Below are 21,649 nucleotides of genomic sequence, written 5' to 3'. Positions count from 1 at the left end.
GCTGATGAGCTGAGCAACCTTGGGCAAATCCTGTCCCCACCCTGGGCTCCATATCCCCATCTCTAAAGTGATTACACTCACCATTTAGTGAGCACTTTACTATGTGCCACTTGCTATGCTGAGCCAAGAGGCAGTATAGCACAGTGGTTATGAGCAAGGACTGTGGAGCCAGACTGCCTTGCTATGAATCCTGACTCTGCCGCTTTTCCTACTGGATGACCTTGGGCAAGGAAGGTACTTATATACATTCTGCTTCATTTTATAGGGTTGTTTGTGAACATTAAATCATGTGAAATATGTTAACGGCTTAGAAGAGCACATAGTAAATATTACGTGTTAACTATGATCCTAGTAATTGTTACCATATTTCATGTAGTATATCAAAATGAAGTAGCAGAGTCAGTATCCGTTTCAGCCTTAATGGTTATAGAATATCCTTCGTTTAGTATGTGCGTTCTAGACATTTTCTTTGCATATGTGTATATATGTATGTCTATATAAGTATATATACACATATGTATATGCGTGTATACATGTGTACACACACTCATTTTATGCTTTGTTTTTACCCATTCATACACATACTCTTTTGCAACCTGACCATTTTTTTTAAATACCTTTTATTTATGGAAATTTATAAGCACACACAAAATAAATTACTACAGTGAGTCTCCATTCATCATCCAGTACCAAAAACCATCAACTTTCCTGTTCTTAATTCATCTTTTCTCTCCACTACCATTTTAGAGGCTTAATTAGAGTCTGCGTTTTCTTTTTAAGGAAGAATGCTTTATTGGTTGTGCTGTCTGCTGTCTTGACAAAAGACAGTCAAGATCAATCTGTGAACCTGACTTTATGGTTGTATTTCCATATCTATACACATAGTCCTTCATCTTAAAAGATTTTTTTTTTTTTTTAAAGAAAAATATGTAGGATACTTTAGCTAGAACAGCAAAGAAAGGCCATAATGTAGCCCTCACAAGTAGACTCCATCCTACAAAGAAGAGAGCAAATGTGTATGGAGAGGAGGAAGTACTGGGTTATAGGTAAGGTCTTGGAACTGTGGCCAGCAAGGCACTGGTGCTGCTGGCAGCTGGCTGTCCTTCTGGGACATTATGTAAAATGATGTAACTGAGTGAAAAGGTGGCAGTGAGCTGTCCTCTTCTCCCTAAGTCACTGAGCTGCTTTTGTGCTGAGAGATGCTCATGAGTCCAGAGTTCTGAGGTGGTGGTGTCTAGAAAGGCTTCTTGGTCTGAGAGAGAACTGTGGATTTTTGGTCCTCGCCTCCTCATACTTTGGAAGCTGAAATCGGGGTGGTGGTCTTGTGCTCCATTGGTGAGTCCCAGACTTGTGGCGGGGCCACCTGCTTTGGAGAGGGTGGATGAGGTGACCTGGAATGACACAGTTTCAGAGCTGGAAAAGAGCACCTAGGAGACCATGTTGTCCAGTGCCTCAGTTTACAGATGAGAAAACTGGCCTGGGGAGGAGAAGGGAGGTTCCCAAAAATACCTGTTGACTGGGACCAGCATCCAAGCCCCTGATTCTCTGACTGTGGTAGCTAGCTAGCATTTCCTCCTTGGAATTTCTGAGATTGTGAGAGTAGCCAGATCAGGGCTCTTGACAGATGCTTAATCTGCACCCAGAATTTCTGAGTATCCTTTGGTGTTGGTCTAGTCCTCCTTCTGTTCAGCTCCTGGCAGACTCTTTGATTTGGAGATAGTAGTGAACAGCATTCTCTTTCTCCCAGCATTTGGTGGCCAGCTTGATCTTTGTTGGCACAGTGATTTGAATACAAACTGAGTGTCATGAGTCCCAGTCTCAGCTCCACATGAGTCAGGTAGCCCGAGCAGTCTCAGGCCACAGTTTCCTAAAGACATTAGATCAGATCAGATTCGCCCACAGCATGATATGAGTGTGCCAGATGATTTCAGATGGTATGAGAATAAAAGATTTTCCTTCATTACATTTATATTTATCTTTCACTTATGTTAAGTAATACTGGTTTTCTATTTTCAGCAGTATCATAAGCCTCCTCTTTAAAGGTATTGAAGCTAAAAAGTTGATTTAGACAAAATAAGGTGGGTGGTATTCTAACTTGGCAGAAAGGGAAATGCAAAGGATTGCAGTGTGGAAGACATTGGACCAGATGACTTTTCTTGTCCTTTCTAGCACCTCACCTTTCATAGTTATGGGTTTTCTTTGTATTCCGGCATATACCAGTCAAATACTTTCTGGCCTGAGCAGATTCACCTGCCAACATGGAGGCTGTCCATAGTTAGAGGACAGCCTGTGACTGTTCAATTTGACTGAGCAAGTATTTGTCATCTGGGGTGGTTATCCTGGGAGAATGTAAAGACAGTGAGACAGGATGCCAGTTCTTCTGGAGAGTCCATCTGGAGACTGCTCTATATTGGAATGGTTTGTGTATTTGTGTGGTACATTCTACACTATGTTCATGGAAGTTTCTGAGTCATTGCTCTCTAGTGCCCCACAACTGTTATCCTCTGCAGCCCCTGGGAAGTCTACTCAGGAGTTCAGTCTGAACTTCTGGAGCTGAGAGGAGATGGGGGTATTGGTGTGGAGCCAGGGTGAGGGATACTGGGCTGCAGAAATGGACAATCAAGGGCTCTTTGCCTTTCAGGATTTTCCCGGGGAGAATCTTCACTCAAGAGTTTGCTGAAAGCCAAGGATGGCAAACAAGGGGCCCTCGGCCTCTGCATCCCCTGAGAACTCCAGTGCAGGGGGGCCCAGTGGCAGCAGCAATGGTGCTGGCGAGAGCGGAGGGCAGGACAGCACCTTTGAGTGCAACATTTGCCTGGACACAGCCAAGGATGCCGTCATCAGCCTGTGCGGCCACCTTTTCTGGTCAGTACCCCTGCCTCCTCCCTAGAGGATACACTGTCAAGTTGAGAAAGCTCATAGCCCTAGACAGCTTTAGAGAAGGTTTCCCACCTACTTTGGGTCTTGATACATTCAGGCCCAAAGGCAAGAGACCTGGGTTCTCATCCCAGTTCTGCCGCTGATGAGCTGAGCAACCTTGGGCAAATCCTGTCCCCACCCTGGGCTCCATATCCCCATCTCTAAAGTGATTACACTCACCATTTAGTGAGCACTTTACTATGTGCCACTTGCTATGCTGAGCCAAGAGGCAGTATAGCACAGTGGTTATGAGCAAGGACTGTGGAGCCAGACTGCCTTGCTATGAATCCTGACTCTGCCGCTTTTCCTACTGGATGACCTTGGGCAAGGAAGGTACTTATATACATTCTGCTTCATTTTATAGGGTTGTTTGTGAACATTAAATCATGTGAAATATGTTAACGGCTTAGAAGAGCACATAGTAAATATTACGTGTTAACTATGATCCTAGTAATTGTTACCATATTTCATGTAGTATATCAAAATGAAGTAGCAGAGTCAGTATCCGTTTCAGCCTTAATGGTTATAGAATACCCTTCCTGGCTCTTGAGAATCTGGGTGAATGTTGAGATCTTATTTTTTTTCTCTTAGTTTTGAGCTGGATCTTGATGGGTGAATTGGGGTAATAGAAGGGCGAGAATGCCTGGTAAGGCAAAGCATGTGCCACCCCAAAGCAGGCAATATCTAGGGACAAGCATATGCACTGTTGGGTTCATTTGAGACCCTGAGGCTACTCTATACCTCGAATAGCATCCTGGAGGCATGCTGTGGGATAGGGAGTGTTAGAATGGTTAAGGGAGAATCAGGCCAGATTATCAAACCCAGATTTGACTGAGTAGGACGTAGAGCTATTGGATATTTTTGACTGGGGAAGTGGTGTGAAGTAATGTAAGCAATACTTAAGGGAGTTTAAGTTGCCAATAGTGAAATTGATAAATTTATTGGTGAGTGAATTGAGCGAGGCAGAGATTTTTGTTCTGGAGGCTCTTGCCTTAATAATTAAATTTTATGCGGAAACTGTTGTCAACAGCCCTCTCCTAGAAATTGGAAATACTCTAGCTTTATGATTGAGATTTTTATAAAACCAGAACTTGGAATGAGTGGCAAAATTAAAAGTTAAGTTGGGGTATCAGTGGAAAGGACACAGATTCTAAAATGAAACACACACTTCTAATCAGAGTGCCAAATCTGCTATCCTCTCTGTATCTGTTTCTTTATTTGTGGAGAACAGGATCAAACTATGATCAAAAAATGGAGATAATTGCACTTCCTCAAAGCTTAGTGTGACTATCCAGTGACATTAACAAATGCAGAGCTATTTAGCCACAGTCTGGCACACAGTAATTGCTTAATAAATGGAAGTAATCATCATAATCCTAAAATTACCATGAAGAAAAGTTACATCCATTTCTCCCTCACTGCCTTTGAGAGAAGTTGCCAGTGGAGATCTGCCATGATTTAGAGTGCCACTGGCTCAGTTTGGAATGGCGTGGCAAGGTTAATGTTGGAGTCAGATGTCAGGAATCTTTTATGTCCAGGGAGATTGTGTATCTGGATTGTGAGGCTAAACTGTGGTTTAGGAATTGGGAATGGAATTATCCTCTGAGTCCAAATTTTACTCAGCTAGAGGAGACATGTTGTTCGAGGGACAGAAACCATGTCCACATTTTCCACAATCCCAGCCTGTAATAGATGTATGGTAGATATCAATAGTTTAATGAGTGAATTGAGAGAGAAAGAAAAATAAAAAATCTGAAGTTAGAATGACTTTTCCTTCAATTCTGGAAATGTCATTTTTTGCAACCAATGCTGTGTGATAGAAAGGACAGTGAACTGAAAGTCAGGAGACTTATTTTTAAGTCCCGGTCCTATAGGCAAGTCATTTCATGAGCTTGGTTTCCTCATTTAAAGAATAAGAGATTGAGCAATGACCTTAGCATAACTCACTAAGCTGAAGGTAGGCTTTTCTGCCAAGTAGCAGAAAATATCATTACTTAAAGATATTTTTACAGTGGACCTGAACTTTGAAGCTACTTACTGCCAGCCAAGCACTCAAGGCTGGGGACAGCTGAAAGACTTTGTTACACTGGATCTAGATCTACACATTCCTTGTGAGTCTGAGGAGGCTATCTATGAACCCACTGAAATTGAGTCTAAAATAGTACATATGCACGTGTGCACATGGATGAGATCATGAAGATTCCCCCATGAATTTTTCTGCACAAAAGGTCCTTAATTTTTGTTGGATTCCTACCAAGGTCATAACCACTCAGAGTTTGACTTGTAGAGAAGCTAGTTCTGGGATGATCTGTGACCTGGGGGTCTTCACAAGTAGTGAGATCACAGGGATGAAGATTGGCATCTTGTCTCCATTGCCTCATTTTTTCTGTGATTTTAGGCAGTTTTCTAATTTCTGGTACCAGTGATCCCCCCAGACCCTCAGTAGGATGGCAGTACTCCATAGTTTGATCCTGATTTCCCATTTTTCTTCTAATGAAAGCATTTTTCTTCCTTTCCCCTTTCTCATTCTCCTTGATGACTGGTTGCCCCGGGGACTCTGACAGTTGGCCGTGTTTACATCAGGTAAGATGCATTTCATTTTACTTTGTCTTTCATCAGCTGTGGTTGCACAAGACACCCCTAGGCTCAGGAGACTACTGTCAGAAACTGCAATCTCCCCTGCTTGTGGGCTCATTTGCTTGCTTTACCCCTAACCCCCATTATAAACCTGTCCACTGACAAGCACTTGATGAAACAAGGGTTAGAGTAGTACCCAGCATAGTCCTGACTCTGCTACCCATGGCCTTTGTGACCTTGGCAGGCTACCACCTCTTTGGGTCTCAATTTCTCATTTGTAAATTGGGTCAGATTTGATAGTATGTTAGGTTTTTATTTTTGAGATTTTGCCTCTATAAAAAGTACCCCCTATCATATCAACAATCCCCCCACCCTTAAAGGTCTTAAGAATGTTAGGAAAGGGAAAACTTTTTTTGTCTCAACAAAGACAAAAATTTAGATTATTATGAAAACTAGTTAGTAAGTATTCGCCAAGACTTAGGCACCGGCTTGGTAAGACAGAGCAGGGCCTGGCGTTCACAACTGACTGTGAACAATCACTGAGAGCTGACTGTCTCCAGCAGGAGAGGCCCACACTAGTAGGTGACTTAGGAATGTGGAGGGAGGACAGAAGTTCCAGAACACTAGAGCCTCAGAATCTGGATGGGGAATCTTAGAAGGGTTCCTACTACCTTCAGGGCTGTGCATTCTGACCCCAGGGGAACCTGGTGGAACATATTTGCTATAAATTTATAAAGAGCATATAACATAAGTTATGGAGCTTTTGACAGTAAGATAAAGGAAATAGAATATAAAATCATTAAATGCTGCCTTCTTTTTGGCCCTGAAGTCCTAGGTTCACATTTATATAATAAGCTTCATATCAGTGGGTCTAAAAATGCAATTTATATTCTAAGATAAATGTTGAGAATATAAATGTCAAATTATTTAATGTCTGCAAAGACACTACAGGTAAGATGTTTTCATCTTTATTTTTTTTAAGAAAGTTAACCAAAATATTTTTTAATTTAACCTGTAAAAGGGCCTGGGAAACCCCAAACAGAATTCTGGTGTTTTTAATATTGAAAGAAATAGTTGAATGAAAAAAATCAATGAAAGTACATAAAAATGCTAAGCAAATTTAGATAATGAGCAAAATCTATCCTTTAGCACATAGTAAGTCACCAGAAAACAGTCAGCTTATGTGCAGATGCTAATGTCTGAGATACAAAGTTGTTGAGGAAATTATATAAAAATGAGAAGTCACAGAAAGCAATATCAAACCGCTGTGGTAATAATTGTTCCATCGGGGAAGGTGGAGATTTAGTTTGTTATATCTGCACTCAGAGCCTAAACTGAAGCTAGGTTTGTCAGACCCCTTGACATAGCTCCAGGCTTGCAGTTCCTTCCTGTTGTATTGCTGAGAGCCCCTAGAGGGAATGTAGCATGAAGAAGCTTGTTTAATTATGACGGTGCTTAACGGCAATTTTGATTTCATTACTAGTAAATATTTATTAAATGACAGGAGGAGGAGGGCAAAACTGGGGCCTGGGAAACCCTAAATAGGATTCTGATGTTTTTAATGTTGAAAGAAATAGGGCAGGAATCAGAGAGTCAGGTTCCTTGAGGTGTTCCCTGCTGGTGCTGGTGTTTCCAATTTAAGGCCTCTAGTCCATGTTGTCCGGCTGGCTCTGACTGACTGCTCTATGGTGGGCTTGTCCCATTTATGAATTTTTCTCTCCTGCTTGCAGTGGTTGGAGACTAGACCAAATAGACAGGTGTGTCCAGTTTGCAAAGCTGGGATCAGCCGAGACAAGGTCATCCCACTCTATGGCCGGGGCAGCACTGGGCAACAGGACCCCAGGTAAGGCCTTGGGTCACCTCTCAAACCCACCCCTTGGACATGAATTCACTTCCATTCTGCACCAACTTACCCTACCTTTTATGTAGTGCTCGCAGACCCTCAGTTCTGAGGTAGTTGGGATCCAGATGGGAGTCAGCTAGGAATGCAGGGGTGCCAAGTTGCTATTTCCTGAGCCGTAATACAGATATCCACTGCCAGTGGGTAGGCAGTGTTCTGCACAACACACAAGACATCACAAAAACAAGTGGCAAAGTACTTGTAAAGGAGCAACCTGCAAAGCAGGCTGTCCAGCAGAAGGGTCTACAAGGAGGGGAGTTGTGTAGCAGTGATGTATAAAGTACCAGGGAAGGAGAGGACAGGGGGTCTGGGAGGCTTTGTGGCGTTTGAGATTTCTGGAAATGGAGGTGTGGGTGGGTCTAGCATTCCACAGTCACACATATTAAGAGCCCTTCATGGTGTAACACATATACACCCCACCCCACCCTTTGAACTCCCCAGCAGTGTCTCTTACCATCTCCCACCTCACCCTAGCATACCCTGTGCCCAGACATATTGGACTTCTCTGAGAGGGATTTATTTATATTCACGAGCCTTTCTTTGTATTTGTTTTCCCTCTGCCTCTTCTGCCCTTCCCGGTTCTGCTCCTCTCCTCCGCCTCCTTCTCCTCAAACTTCTGCCCATCTTTAATGAGCAGCCCTAAAGTTACCTCTTTGAAGTGACTCCTCGAACCCACATCAGTTGTTCTCACCCATTCTCCCACCCCATTTAGTTCATACCTCTATTAAAGAACTCCCTCCCTACACTGTATTGTGATTGGTTGTAGCCCCCTTTAAACCATGAACACCTGAAGAGTAGGATCTGTCAGTGTTAGTATTGGTAGCATTCTGCCTTGTGCTTCTTAATGGGTAACAAGCGCTGTCCAGTATTTATGGGATGAGTGATGGAATGGGCTAGGACCGAGAGGCAAAAAGAATAGTGTAGAGTACTTGCCCAAGAGTAGTGGGAGATAAAGCTGAAGTTAATAAGGGCAAATCAATGAGACCCTGAATCTCAGCCCTTTCTGCTGGCAGGCCATCCTCTATTTCAGTTTGGATTTGGGATTTTTTATATCTGTGACCCATATGTCACACAAGTCCTGGGAAAGGTGCCTGGCTGCCATTCATAACCAATCTGAGTCAGGCTCTCTGTGAGAGGAGTAGGCTTAGTGCAATCTGATGAACTTCTTGTAACAAACTGATTTTCTCCATAGGTAGGAAAAAACAATTGCAAGTAGAACAAAGAGTTATTTAGTATTTGGGTTATTTTGGCATAGGTTCATGTGCTGGGCAGGAAAGGGGCATGGCCCTGGTGAAGAATTCCCAGGCTACTCAGGGAGCAGCTCAAAGCATTTTTGAAATTGCCGTAATAGATCTATTTTACACTGTTTCTGTTTCAGAGAGAAGACCCCTCCCCGTCCTCAAGGACAGAGGCCAGAGCCAGAAAACAGAGGGGTGAGGAAAATTCTAGGAGAACCTTCTAGAAATGAGAAATTGGCTTTAGAAGTTTCCCTCTTGGCCCTGTACTTTTTCCTCCTTGATTATAAAAGTAAAGGAAAATATGTAAAATACAGAAAAGAAAAGGGGGAGATAGAAACATTTTGGTCTATTTTCTTTCCCATTTTTTTGTAATCATACACACAAATTTTATAGAAGTATTTATGCGTGTATATTTTATAGATAAATGTGTGTATAAACATATATTTATTTACTTTTTTAAAAAAATATATTTGTCTCCTCTTTTGTAACCCTCTTAAAATTTTGTTCATTCTATATTAAGTGCCTTCTGTGTGCTGGGCATTATTCTAGGCATTAGTGATACATCAGTGAACATAGCAAAGATCCTGCCTTTATGAAGTTTACAGTATCAGAGAGGGGGAGGTTTTCAGCGATATATTTTGAGATTTTTATATCAGTAATATTTTATGTGACCATTTAGTGATCTGATGTATGGACTTCATATAAATTATTTAATCCACTGTTGGACATTTAGCTGTTTCCTTTTTCTATTTTAAAAATACTTTGATGAACTTACACATACATTTTTAGCAGGTTCATGATTATTTTACTAGGATAAATTTTTAAAGTAGAATTACCAGCTCTAAATATTTGCATATTTAAATCAGATTTTTTTTTTAATTTCTTGTTAAAATACTAAAGAAATTTTAAAATCAAAATATTTACCCACACTTACCAGAATCCCACAAGTATATCTTCATTTCCCCATCTTCTCTTCATCTGTATACTTGAGTGTATATATTTTTATGTAGCCATCGTCATTCTGTTTGCTGCTATAAATTTTAATTTTGGCAGTATTTTCCATGATTCTCTGTAGTGTCCTCTTTATTATTTTTAAAGGCTGCTATTTATTCCATTGAATATCGATGCATTCTAATTTAGGTTTTCCACATTGAAGGATCTTTTAGTTGCTTCCATATTTTGCTGTTATAAATTATGCTACAGTGACCACCTTTGCATATTTTTTTTCTCATTTGAATTATGGCATTCCCTTAGAGTTCCCAAGGGTAGGTTTATTGACCGAGTCAGAGATCTTGATAGAAATTGAGGATCTCTTCTCCAGATTACCCTTGATAATAATAGCAGTTAACACTTGTTGAATTATTATTATATAAAAAGAATGTATGTAAAAGGCTTTATGTGCATGATCTCATTTAAGCTTCACATCAATCCATTTAATAGAAGAGCAAACTGAGGCCCAGGAGGTGAAGTGACTTATCCAGGCCTCACAGACAGGGCTGAAACCCAGATCTGGCTGATATTGAAGTCCATGCTCTTGATTACCAGGCACCACCATTTTAACCATCCTAGGCTCTGGTTCCTTATGGAGTATTATTAGCTTCTAACCCAGGAATCAGAGGCTCCAGAAAGTCAGAAGCCCTGGCCTTCATGCCTGCAATGCACACCTCTCACATTGACAAGTACCTGCAGCCACCAGTGATGCCTTTTTGTCAACTCTGCCTCAGGAACAAACCCACCATATGTGAGGACTTATTGTATAGATGTTGCTAGGAGGAAGGCCGGGGGTTCAGTCCTGGGGATTGCACTGAATGAAATGGTGGTTCCTGATGAAACAATTGCACCTTTCTGGGTAAGACAGCCTTGGTCCCAGGAGCCCTCCGGCTCTCAACCATGCTGGATCTGAATAGAAGGCATTTCTGCACTAAAATGGAGACTGGTTGGTTTTCTTCCATGTAGATTTACCCTCTTATTAAATTGACTGTTAAGCTTTATATAGATAGTCCTGCCTAGCAAGAAGTTTGAAGCTGGATGCCAGGCTGCTCAGTATGAGATAGGGAGCAGTCGCTTTCATGACTTGCAAAAGACTCAAATGAAGGCTCTTTGTGGAGAACAGTTGGCCCATTTGTTTTTCTTCTTTTTATTATTTTTTAATCATTTGTTCTAAAGCTCTACCCAGGGATGCAGGGGAAGAGAGAAATTTTTTTATAAGATATGCACAGTAATTAAGAGCATGGATTTTCAGATCATGTTTACTTAGTTTTAGATCTAAACTCCACCCCCTACTACCTTGGTCAAGTTAGTTTATGTATCCTAGTGTTTAACATGGTGCCTGGCACAGAGTTAGCGCATAGAAAATGGGAGTTATTCACAATATTATGATGCTGATTGAATCTTTTCATATGAAAGATGTTGCAGTGTATAACATATAGGGAACAAAAGTTCGGGATGATACACTAAACCGCTGACTATGGCTATTGGAGGGGAGGGGCTGTGAAATGAATGGATAAGGAAACCTCTGACTTTCTGTCAGTTATTCCTATAATGTCTGAATTTCTTGTAAGAAGCATATATTACTTTTGTATCAGAAAAAATATTTTGAATTTTTAAAATTCCCTAACAATATTAAAAGGAAATTTGAAGGGAAAATATATCATGTCCACATACCTACATATTGTCATGTACTTGTCACCATGGTGTTCAAACGATTTTGTCTGATAACTTGGTCACAGAGTTTTTTTTGTTATTGCTGCTTAGTCAGAGTAATGTCCTTTGAGAGCACGTATCAAGATTTTCATCATCACTTGCATTGTTGGCTAATTAGGGTTCCACTTTTTTGCTTTTGCCAATAATGTATAGCTTGTCCTGACATTCCTTTGTAATTGGGCATAAGAGTTATTGCCAATTTTGCTGTTATAAAGCATGTAGAAAATTGTACTGGCTATTGCGGGACTCTGGGAAAGAACCTGGAGCTCTAAGAACCATGACTTGCATCAGCAGTGTTTTACTTTGGGTCAGAGCCAGTTCTTTCTGCCATGCATATCTCCTTAGCTGGGACTGTTGAAGGGCAGATGGGCCACCAGGATTCCTGTTTTTGGATCTAGATGGGAGGAAATGATATCCTCCCTTGGAAATAGGTGGCAGAGGGCAGGGAGGAGAAGTGGGTGCCACATGTAAGGTGACATGTTTAACAGGTACAGGAGAAACCTGCTTGTTCTGTTTCTTAATTGCATTTCTTCCACACAGGGATTTCAAGGATTTGGATTTGGAGATGGTGGCTTCCAGATGTCTTTTGGAATTGGGGCTTTTCCCTTTGGGATATTTGCCACAGCATTTAATATAAACGATGGGCGGCCTCCTCCAGGTAAGACCCTATTCCGTTGGTAGTCCTGCTTGAAGGCTCCTTGGATTCCAGCAATATATAGGTAACATAGGTAGCTACTACATAGATATCTACTACATATCTACTACCTAGATAATTAGCCTTTTCAAAATGTGATAAACTCTTTTCCGATTACTGGTGGTCATGCTAATGATGATGCATACTTACCATGTATTAAGCATGTTTAGAGTGCTTACTGTTATAAACTCAGGATCTTCATGATAAGCCTATGGGACAGATGTGTAATTAGCTCCACTTTACAAATCATAAAATACTCAGTAATGTTTCCCAAGACATACCCCATGCCCATAAAATGAAAAAGTATCCACCATACACCATACCTAGCTGAGGAAAAGCCTAGTCCTGCACATGTACCCCCCTACTTTGACCTTTGGGGACTGGAAGGGGCAAGGTGAACTGGCAGGGAGTCAGGACTTCTATATTCTCTGGCATCTCTATCTAGCTTTCCTCAGGACACACATAGGGCTGGTCCCAAACTCCAGCCCTTTGGAAATAATGCCTAGGCCTGCCACCTGCTGCTACCTTTTCTTCTTCCAGCCAGCTTGAGAGTACCTATTGCATTTGGTGTAGAGCAGGGTGGTGAGGTGGGTACCCTGTACTCTATCACAGTCTGACACCCAGGATCCTTACCATGGAGCCTGCACAGCTGCAAGTTCAGTTGAGCTCTGCTTACAGTCATTGGAGTCTCGTGTGTGCTAGGCACAGTAGGGACCAGATTGGAAGGTGGTTCCTGGCCAGGAGCTTATGCTCCAAGGACAATAACCCACTCCTGGGCCATTCCAGTTGTTCCCTGTCTCCACCCTGGTGCTTGTCACATAGCAGGCAATCGATGAGTCTTTGTTAACTGCCTGCCTGCATGAATCCATCAGCGCACCTAACTGGGGAGTAGTATAGCACCAGGAGATCTTGGGAATGCCCTTCCTTACCTTATCTGCCGGAAAGATTTCTCCTCGGTTCACATGTTTTCTCTGAGGAAGGAGACCCCAAATGGCATGGTATGCTTCAGTGTGAAGGAGAGACAGGGCCCCGTGAAGGCAGTAGGAACCTACTTGGTAGCTTGCTTCCTTCCAACCTGGTCCAAGGCTCACCTTGGGTTCCCCAGGTAAACAGTTCCACAACCAGGCTGGACTCTGGATCACTTTATCCTCTTGCCACAACACTATTTTCTGTTGTCCTGTTTGGCACAATTTGTCCATCAAGATGTAGATTCTCTTAACTCTCCTTCCCCCGTAATCAGGACAGGGAGCTCTACATAGTAGCTGTTCTCAAAGCAGAGAGGAGTGAAGACCCAGGTTCTCAGCCCATTTCTGCTCCTAGTTTGCCATGCAGTGAAGAAGACGGGTCATTTTGCTTGTCTGAGCCCTAGTTCTCTCCTCTGGAAAAGGAAGGCACTCCATGCAGGGCTCTGAGATCTATCCTGGTTCAATAGTGCCAGGATCTAGAGACTCCATGCATCAGGAGGCAATGCTTAGAGAGACTGAGAGCACGACTGTGTGGCTTTGCCACTAATTCATGAACCTCATCATCTTGGGAAGGTCACTTCATGTCTGTGCTTTGGTTTCTTACAGAAAATGGGAATAATACTCACCAGGTGGTAATGTGTAAACAATGGCACACAGAAGATGCTTAACAAACAGTAGCTTTTCTTTTATTATTCTCCCAGAGTTTTCTGTTTTATTTGCACCTTCAGGCCAAAATCTCTTAAGATAAATTGGAGACCTTATTCTCATTGTTATATTATTCCACATTTTCATAATTCCAATTTTGTTTTGCCTGATACTATTTGGGGTTTGGAAAACTTTAGTGTGAAGGTTTCTGTTGTAAAGAGATGAAGGTTGAGCCTCTCAGTTTCTGGCCCAAATGACCAATGTGCACAGCTGCAGCATTCTGACAGCCTCTTTTCTCCTTCTTGTCTCTCCAGCTGTCCCTGGAACACCTCAGTACGTGGATGAACAGTTCCTGTCACGCCTCTTCCTGTTTGTGGCCCTGGTGATCATGTTCTGGCTCCTGATTGCCTAATGCTGGGCTCCCGGCCTACATCCATGGCAGGGACTCTGGACTGGTGACATGCCACCCTCACTCTTGATGTTTGGCTTCCTGGCTAATCCCTGGAATCAGTGGGGTCAGTAACACATCAAGGAGTCTTGCTTCTCCCTCAGAGCTTTGGGACTCAAGACCAGCTGTCGAGGACCCTGGATTTTGGCCACTGCTACAAACACCCTGCTATAACCTCAGGCCTTGGCATTGAGCCGTGTCTCATGGTTACACCATGAAATCCTATCTAGCCAACTCAGCACGTCCTGACTATGCACAGGGAAGAGGCAGGAAGAGAGAAACTGTCATATCAGTACAGTTTAACCTGAGCTATATAGGAACAAAGGGATGAATCAAATGGTACTTATGGAAACTTACTTTCTTCTCTTTAAATACCCCTTGGTAAGTGGCCTCTGAAGTCTGTGGTACTCCTCATACAGAGAGGTTCCCCTTCAAGATCTCAACGCTGCTCTGTCCTATTTCCTCCTCAGCAGAGATGCAAGAAATTGCTGTCCTATAAAGATCATAATTGCAGTAGCTGAAGCTGGAGTCGCTTCATGAATTCACCAGAGACCCAAAAATCTTTTATTGGCTCCGGGCTGTACGAGTGTCTTTGGTCCCAGAGAGTGGCTTGAGTGACTTGTTTCCTGGCATAGATCATCCCTGGAGACATATGGCTTCACTCACAGATTTTCCATCAGCTTTCCCCACAAAACTACTCACATCTGCCTCTCTGCCAGAGGGCACACAGCCTACATAGACTACTGCTGAAGCCAGGGTTGACTGCTGCATGTGAGGAAAGACCTGCATTTGGACTCTGGTAGGATTTAGAGCTCTGATGCAGAAACAACCACACAAGCAGCCACGTCCCAAAGCTGCAGAAGTTCTGTGTGCATCTTCTCCCAGACCTGCCAAAAGGAATCTGGGGGCTTTGTCAAATCAGCCCAGCTGCATGTTGAAGACCACCCTCCTCAGAAGCCAATTTGTCCTCAATGAAGAGGCAGGGAGGAAGGAAGACCCTAATTTTGATGTAGCTTGATGGACTCCCCTGAAAACTCCTTGTGTACGTGTTAACACTAGAGCAGGCAACCCTTGGCGGGCCTGGGGAGCCTCAGCACGGTGATATGATAAGGTCTTCTGTGAAATCATTTTTCCCAAGCCCTTTATTTGTTTTTTGACTTCACTAGATTCTTCCTCTGAATTTGATTGAAGGAGTGTGGTGCCAGGCAGGAGAACAGTTCACTTGATGGAATGGATCTCGCTCTATCAGTCAGGCCTCTTTCTAGAAATCCAGCCTCTTCCGGGTAACCCCGAGGGTAGGAGGAGATGGACTTCTCTGGGGGCTTCTGTCATTTCACACCAGTCCACTCTGTTCCTGGCTTACCCCCAGCAATAGCCAACAAGTGGTAGAAAGTCCTACCTACTGTCTTTTTCCAGATACGGTTCTGCATAGTGTGTGGAAACTAAGACCTTGTCCAAGATGAGAGAAGCCTTGCTCCCCTCTCCACAGTCTCCATCCTTTCCCCCTTGTACCTGTCAGTGCCAGAGTTCAGTGTTTAAACAGACAAAATACAAGTATTGAATATGTGGTTCGTTTGCCGAATCCATTTGGTAGGAATAAGCCACCAGCTGTACAGTATACCTGATGGATTTTAAACATCCTTAGGGGCACCCACTCAAGAGTGCTCTTTTTATCACCTGGAAATCCCCAAAGTCTGAGGGGCCTCTGGAGTTGCTCAACTGGAAAGATCAGGAGACTGCCTCAGTGCAGTGGCTCCACCTAGTGGTAGAAGAGAGGACTTCAATGAGATGGACCCAACAGAAATGGGTTTCTGACAGGTTAAAGAAGGAAGGGTTCACTTGAACTCTAATGAAATGGAGTGAGCCCAGGAGAGCTCTACCAGCAAAGGTATCCCAGAAAGCTGTTAACACCAGGTTGGCTATATGCCCTTTGATTTTGAAACTCACAGATCCCTACTCATCCTCTGCCAGGAGCTGGGGCAAGAGAGCCAACTTGGGACTGCTGGCCCAGCCTCAACAGGGAGCCCCCTTCCTACCAACCCTTTGCAGGCTCATCACCTTGCCCCTCTGCCAAGGCAGTTTTCCTTTCTTTTATGTGTGTTTTCTCTGTTCTTGGCCTCCATCATCTTCCTGCCACTTTTGTGGTTTAGGACCAGGTCTCAACTACAGTCAGAAAATGATACTATGTACAGTGGCACACCTTGACCGGTCACTAATTTTCACTGTTGTGAAAGTGATTCGATTTAGAATTAAATGGTTTTACATTACCACGAGCTGTGGACTTCTTGATTGTGTCATGGGTCAAGGTTGGGTTGGCAGTAGACATACTGGTCTGGCCTCTGGGAAGCGCTTGTATGTCCTTGGGAATGTCAAAATGAGGATGAAAGTCTTCAAATAGCCATTGATACTTAGATATGAGAAGTGTAGGCTGGAGGCCTGGCTTTATATATATCCCTACCCAAGGTGTGACCTGTCTGACAGGCAGCCCCAGTCCTGACAGGTATGTGGAATTTCTAAGCTTGCAGGCTGCCACAGTGGAGCTTAGCTTGATCAGAACCTTGAAGACAATCACAAGTTATTCACTGTCAGCATCTCTGCATGTTCTGTGACAGGGCAAGTGATTTCCCTGCAGGAGTGTGCTGCTTTGTGAATTTCCTCAGAAGCAGAGTGGAGATAGAAGATAGTGAAGTTACAAACCTGGCCCAGCCACAGGCTCCCCAGCACACAAGAGTCACAGGTCATCCCTCTGAAAGGAGCTCTTTTTTCCCTCTTACACTTTGACCTAATAATTATCAAGTTGATTAGTGCCAAGATAAAGTAGAAAATGCAAAGGTAAAGAGAACTCCAAGAACTCAAAAGCCCAATAAGAAAAACAATTTTTGTTTTCATTGGAAAACAAAATACAGAAGTAGGACAATAAAACCTCCATGGACTAATCACCCAACCCCAATAATCATGAGCACAGGTCTAGTCCTGTTTCATCTCTACTCTCACTTCTCTCCTCCCCTACTGGTCTGTTTTGAGGCAAATTCTTGTTTTGTCATCTATTAAGTATTTCAATACACATGAAGGATATTTTTAAAACAACCAAAATGCCTTTTGTTACCTTAAATAATTTTTTAATATCATATATCCAATTGTTTAAATTTTCCTAGTTGTCTCAACTTTTTTTTTTTTTTTTGGCTGAGTACAGTGAACTTTATTGATGGTGCACGACACAGTAGGGCTCCCTAAGCCCCTCCTCTTCTTCAAGGGGTCTGGGATGGAAACGGGAGGTCAGGAGATTCTCAATGTGTTGGGGGATCGATTTGGGGCAAGAATTCCCCAGAAGCTGAGGGCCTCTTCTTCGCACTGAGGTTGGTGGTCCAAGGGACTCATTCCTTGGAGACCATGTGGACCATAAGGTCCACCACCCTGTTGCTGTAGCCAAATTCATTGTCATACCAGGAAATGAGCTTGACAAAGTGGTCATTGAGGGCAATGCCAGCCCCAGCATCGAAGGTGGAAGAGTGTGTATCACTTTTCAAAGTCGCAGGAAACAACCTGGTCTTCAGTATAGTCCAGGATGCTCTTGAGGGGACCCTCTGACACCTGCTTCACCACTTTCTTGATGTCATATTTGGCAGCTTTTCCCAGGCAGCAGGTCAGATCCACAACTGACAGGTTGGGGGTAGGGACACGGAAGGCCATGCCAGTAAGCTTCCCATTCACCTCAAGGATAACCTTCCCCACAGCCTTGGCAGCGCTGGTAGAAGCAGGGATGATGTTCTGGGCAGCCCCTCGGCCAACACCACAGCTTCCCTGAAGGGCCATGCACAGTCTTCTGGGTGATAGTGATGGTGTGGACTGTGGTCATGAGTCCTTCCACGATGCCAAAGTTGTCATGGATGACTTTGGCCAGGGGGGCCAAGCAGTTGGTGGTGCAGGAGACATTACTGACAATCTTGAGGGAGTTGTCATACTTCTCATGGTTCACACCCATCACAAACATGGGGGCATCCGCAGAAGGGGCAGAAATGATGACCCGCTTGGCTCCACTCTTCAAGTGAGCCCCAGCCTTCTCCAAGGTAGTGAAGATACTAGTAGACTCCACAACATATTCTGCACTAGCTTTGCCCCCATTTGATGTTGGTGGGATCTCACTCCTGGAAGATGATGATGGGCTTTCCATTGGCGGCAAGCTTCCCATTCTCAATCTTGACTAAGCCTTTGAACTTGCCATGGATGGAATCATACTGGAACATGAAGACCATGTAATTGAGGTCAATGAAGGGGTCATTGATGGCGACAATATCCACTTTGCCAGAGTTAAAAGCAGTCCTGGTGACCAGGCGCCCAATACTGCCAAATCCGTTCACTCCAACCTTCGCTATCATGTCTCAGGGTCACTGCTGGCACTGCACAGGAGCACACGGCTCCACCTATCGAACGGGAAGAGCAGAGAGCCTATATAGTTTGAATTGAATTGCTATTAGATGTCTCAAGTCTCAATTACATCCCTAGGTTCCACTTTCCTCTCTTTTCCTTGCAGTTTATCTGTTAAAGACACCAGTTCATTTGTCCTGTTGCGTTTCCAACAGCTTCAGTTTTACTGTTTGCATTACTGTGGTGTTAACAAGTTCCTCTTACTCTTATATTTTCTGTGAATTGGTGGTTAGATCTAGAGGCCTGACCAGATTCAGGCTTGATTTTTTTGGTTTTTTTGTTTTTTTTTTTTTTGGTAAGACTATATCACAAGTGGTAGTGTATACTTCTTGTTGCATCATACCAGGAGGCACATAATGTCTGGCGGTCCCTCTTTGTGACGTTAGTAGCCCTTACTGATTATTGTCTAAAACAACACTCAGTACTGTCCAATAGAATGTTCTGCCATGATGGAGATGTTCTCTAACTGCACTGTCCAAACACAGTAGCCAGCCAACAATAGGGAGCTATTGAAGGTTTTTGAGTAGAGAGGTGATAGAAACAACTTGGGAAGATTAATCAGTCCATCTTATGTGGGACGATTCAGGGAGGGAAGAGACTAGAGGCCAAAGACTGGCTAAGTTTGGAACAAGTGACACTGAGAAGGTCTGGCAGTTCTCTCGGGATGGCAGATCCTGAACCTTAAGATGGTGGTCTAGTTTCTCTTTTCTATAGGCCCAGAGAGTTGACTTTGAGCCAGTCATCAGGATCCGACCTCAAGGACTGAGCAAGCCATGGTCACAAAAACTGTGGACAGGTGACAGATGTTAGAAATACAGTAGGTGTTCTTTTCTGCCCTCCAGAAGTCCCCTCTCAAGTTCACAAGTGATTTTGAAATGTTCTTTGGGTGCATATTGAAAAGATATCTCGGGTATATAATTTCCACAGACTGCTATGCTCTTCCTTTACATTTCAACTTGCATTTCTCAGTGTTAGTCTGAACTTCCTTACGGGGGACTTAGGGGAGTTGGTTATACCCCACTCCCTGCTGGTGAAGACCATGAGGCTGAAGGTGGGAAAGAAATGGAATGAGAGAGTGAAGAGGCAGAAGAGACAGACGAGTGACTTGCTGTGAGACAGAAGTGTCTGGGAAAATACAGTGTAACTTCTTTCCATGTGGAGGGTGAATAAAATCCACCGCCCCACTTTTGCTAGCCATGAGATAGCAGAAGAGTTCCCTGGATCTCTGTCACTTTAATTCAACACATAATTTTGCAGTTACTATAATCATAGCAGAGATTTCCTTAGAAACTGTAAAGCCAACTGCTGAAGAGTGTTCCCAGGAATTAACAGAAATCAGGCGCATTGCCTACACTGCCCTCCCAGCACTTTATACACGCACAGGACATCAGGAGCCACCTGCCACACCCAGAGGAGAAAAATCTGACCTGCATCTGGTTTGTACTATGTGGTCAGGGCAGAAAGAGCATTGCCCTCACCTTTGCTTATTTGACTGCTGGGACCAGAAGCAGCTGGGTTGAACTTTGTCCTTGATGAAGGCATCATGATCCATTTCCTGGGCCCCATCCCTGTCCCTTCCTGGTCATTTGGACAATTTTCCCATGACCTAAATCTAATCTAAGGAAATGACACTTGCCAAGACCCAGCATAAGAGAATCAGATGGGAGGGACCTCAGGGACCAGATCATGTGGCTGACCTTTATCACATGGAGGACCCCAACCTCCTCCCAAGCCCAATGAGGGGAAGTGGTTAAGGCACCTCAGCCAGCTAGCAGCTGCCAGAAACCAGTCTGCTGTTCTAACTCCTTATCCAGTGCTCTCTTCTATAAGAAAAGAGGAGGCTGCAAAGCAAATCCAGTCCACAGATGCGTTTCCTTTGGCCTACATGGCATTTTTAGACTTTTTAAATGTTCCCAACATTTTAAAAAATGGGAAATTTCACCTAAACTATCTAACATTTTAGATTGTCTTGAAAAATTGAAGATCTGATGTGCTGGGTTCATTTATATATCTATTTGGCCTGGCTAAGGATCTGCCCCTGGATCCTTCCCATCTTTGACCTAGAGATTATTTAGTGAGTGTCAGTTTACTCAGTGGTGCAGAGAAGTGGTTTATCTGAGCTGGATGATTCTAAGAAAAGTCCACCCTCACTCGCTTACCCCTGGCCCCCAAAGCTGTTTTGTTGGGTAGACCTGGTTTCTCCACATCCACATTCTTGATTCCAAACACTCCACTGGAAAGAGCTTCAGACTGGGAATCAGGAGACTTGGGTTTCCATCCCAGCTCAGCTGTGCCATTTCAAGGTAGCCGAACTTGTCCTCTCTGGCTCTTAGTTCTCTTCATCTGTAAAATGGGCTGAGGGCCCTCTGTGTTGAGGCCTCCGGCCGGCGCAGAATCATCCTTACCAGCTTGGGCACCCAAAGAGGGAGTCGCTCACACTAGGGGGCGCGAGGGCCGCCGCAGAGCCCGAGCAAGGGGGCGGGGCAGAGACCCAGGGGCGGGGCGTCGACTGGGTGGGGCGGTGGCGGGCGGGCCCCGATGCCAGGTGCGGTTTGGTCCTCCCCGGGCGCCGTAGGCGCGCATCCCGCTCGCGCCCAGGGCTGAGTCCCTACCGCGCCTGAGGCTACGGCGGGAGCTGAGAGGAGCTGCTACGGTCCCCGCCTCCTCCTCCCCATTTCCGCGTCCCCGGGACCATGGCCGCGCAGGCGGGTAAGGAAGGGCTGTGCGGTCCTGTCCTGCCGTTATCTCGGAAGCTGGGGCCCAGGACTCCTGAGGGGAGCCGGCGGCCTCTCGGCGGCGTTCGGGCTGAGTGGACCCCCATGCTTCCCGGCTCCTTAGGAAATTTTTGGGAGTGAGCACAGCGGAGACTCGGAGGTTGTGGGACCCCGGAAATTGGGGGGCCAGAGGTAGAGGCTCCGAAGATAGGCGGGTGGGGCGGCTTCCGTGAGTTGAGGTCCCCAGGAGGAAGGGATACCGGATTTGCCAGGCGTGCAGCTCTTTTTATGGACCTGACGACCACAGGTCCCTAAATTAAAACTCTTTCTAAGAAAGCTGAGGGGTCTGGGTTCCCGTGGAGTTTTGGTTTTGTGGAGTATGGGAAGTACGGGATCCTCAGGGTTCGGGCAATTGCGAGGG

General features: G+C 44.3%; 1 protein-coding gene and 1 pseudogene across 2 annotated transcripts in view; one reads left to right on the top strand and one right to left on the bottom strand.

The window, feature by feature from the left end:
• RNF185 (ring finger protein 185) overlaps positions 1-16,362 on the top strand; it is a 32,227-nt gene extending 15,865 nt beyond the window's left edge. Inside the window, exons 1-6 of one of the 2 annotated variants that reach the window (XM_011373286.2) lie at positions 2,620-2,865; positions 5,484-5,502; positions 7,227-7,339; positions 8,775-8,829; positions 11,878-11,995; positions 13,956-16,362. In XM_011373286.2, coding sequence (XP_011371588.1) covers positions 2,690-2,865; positions 5,484-5,502; positions 7,227-7,339; positions 8,775-8,829; positions 11,878-11,995; positions 13,956-14,053 — 579 coding nt within the window. In that variant the 5' untranslated portion in view covers positions 2,620-2,689 and the 3' untranslated portion in view covers positions 14,054-16,362. Of the gene's footprint in view, positions 1-2,619; positions 2,866-5,483; positions 5,503-7,226; positions 7,340-8,774; positions 8,830-11,877; positions 11,996-13,955 lie in introns of those variants that run through there. The other variant, XM_011373287.2, reaches the window with a different exon arrangement.
• Positions 16,363-17,276: 914 nt separating this feature from the next.
• LOC105300891 lies at positions 17,277-18,524 on the bottom strand (annotated as a pseudogene).
• Between the last annotated feature and the right edge of the window lie 3,125 nt (positions 18,525-21,649).

The sequence above is a fragment of the Pteropus vampyrus genome, unplaced genomic scaffold, assembly GCF_000151845.1.
Source record: "Pteropus vampyrus isolate Shadow unplaced genomic scaffold, Pvam_2.0 Scaffold223, whole genome shotgun sequence".
Lineage (NCBI taxonomy): Eukaryota > Metazoa > Chordata > Mammalia > Chiroptera > Pteropodidae > Pteropus > Pteropus vampyrus.
This window is presented reverse-complemented; position numbering and strand designations above follow the sequence as displayed.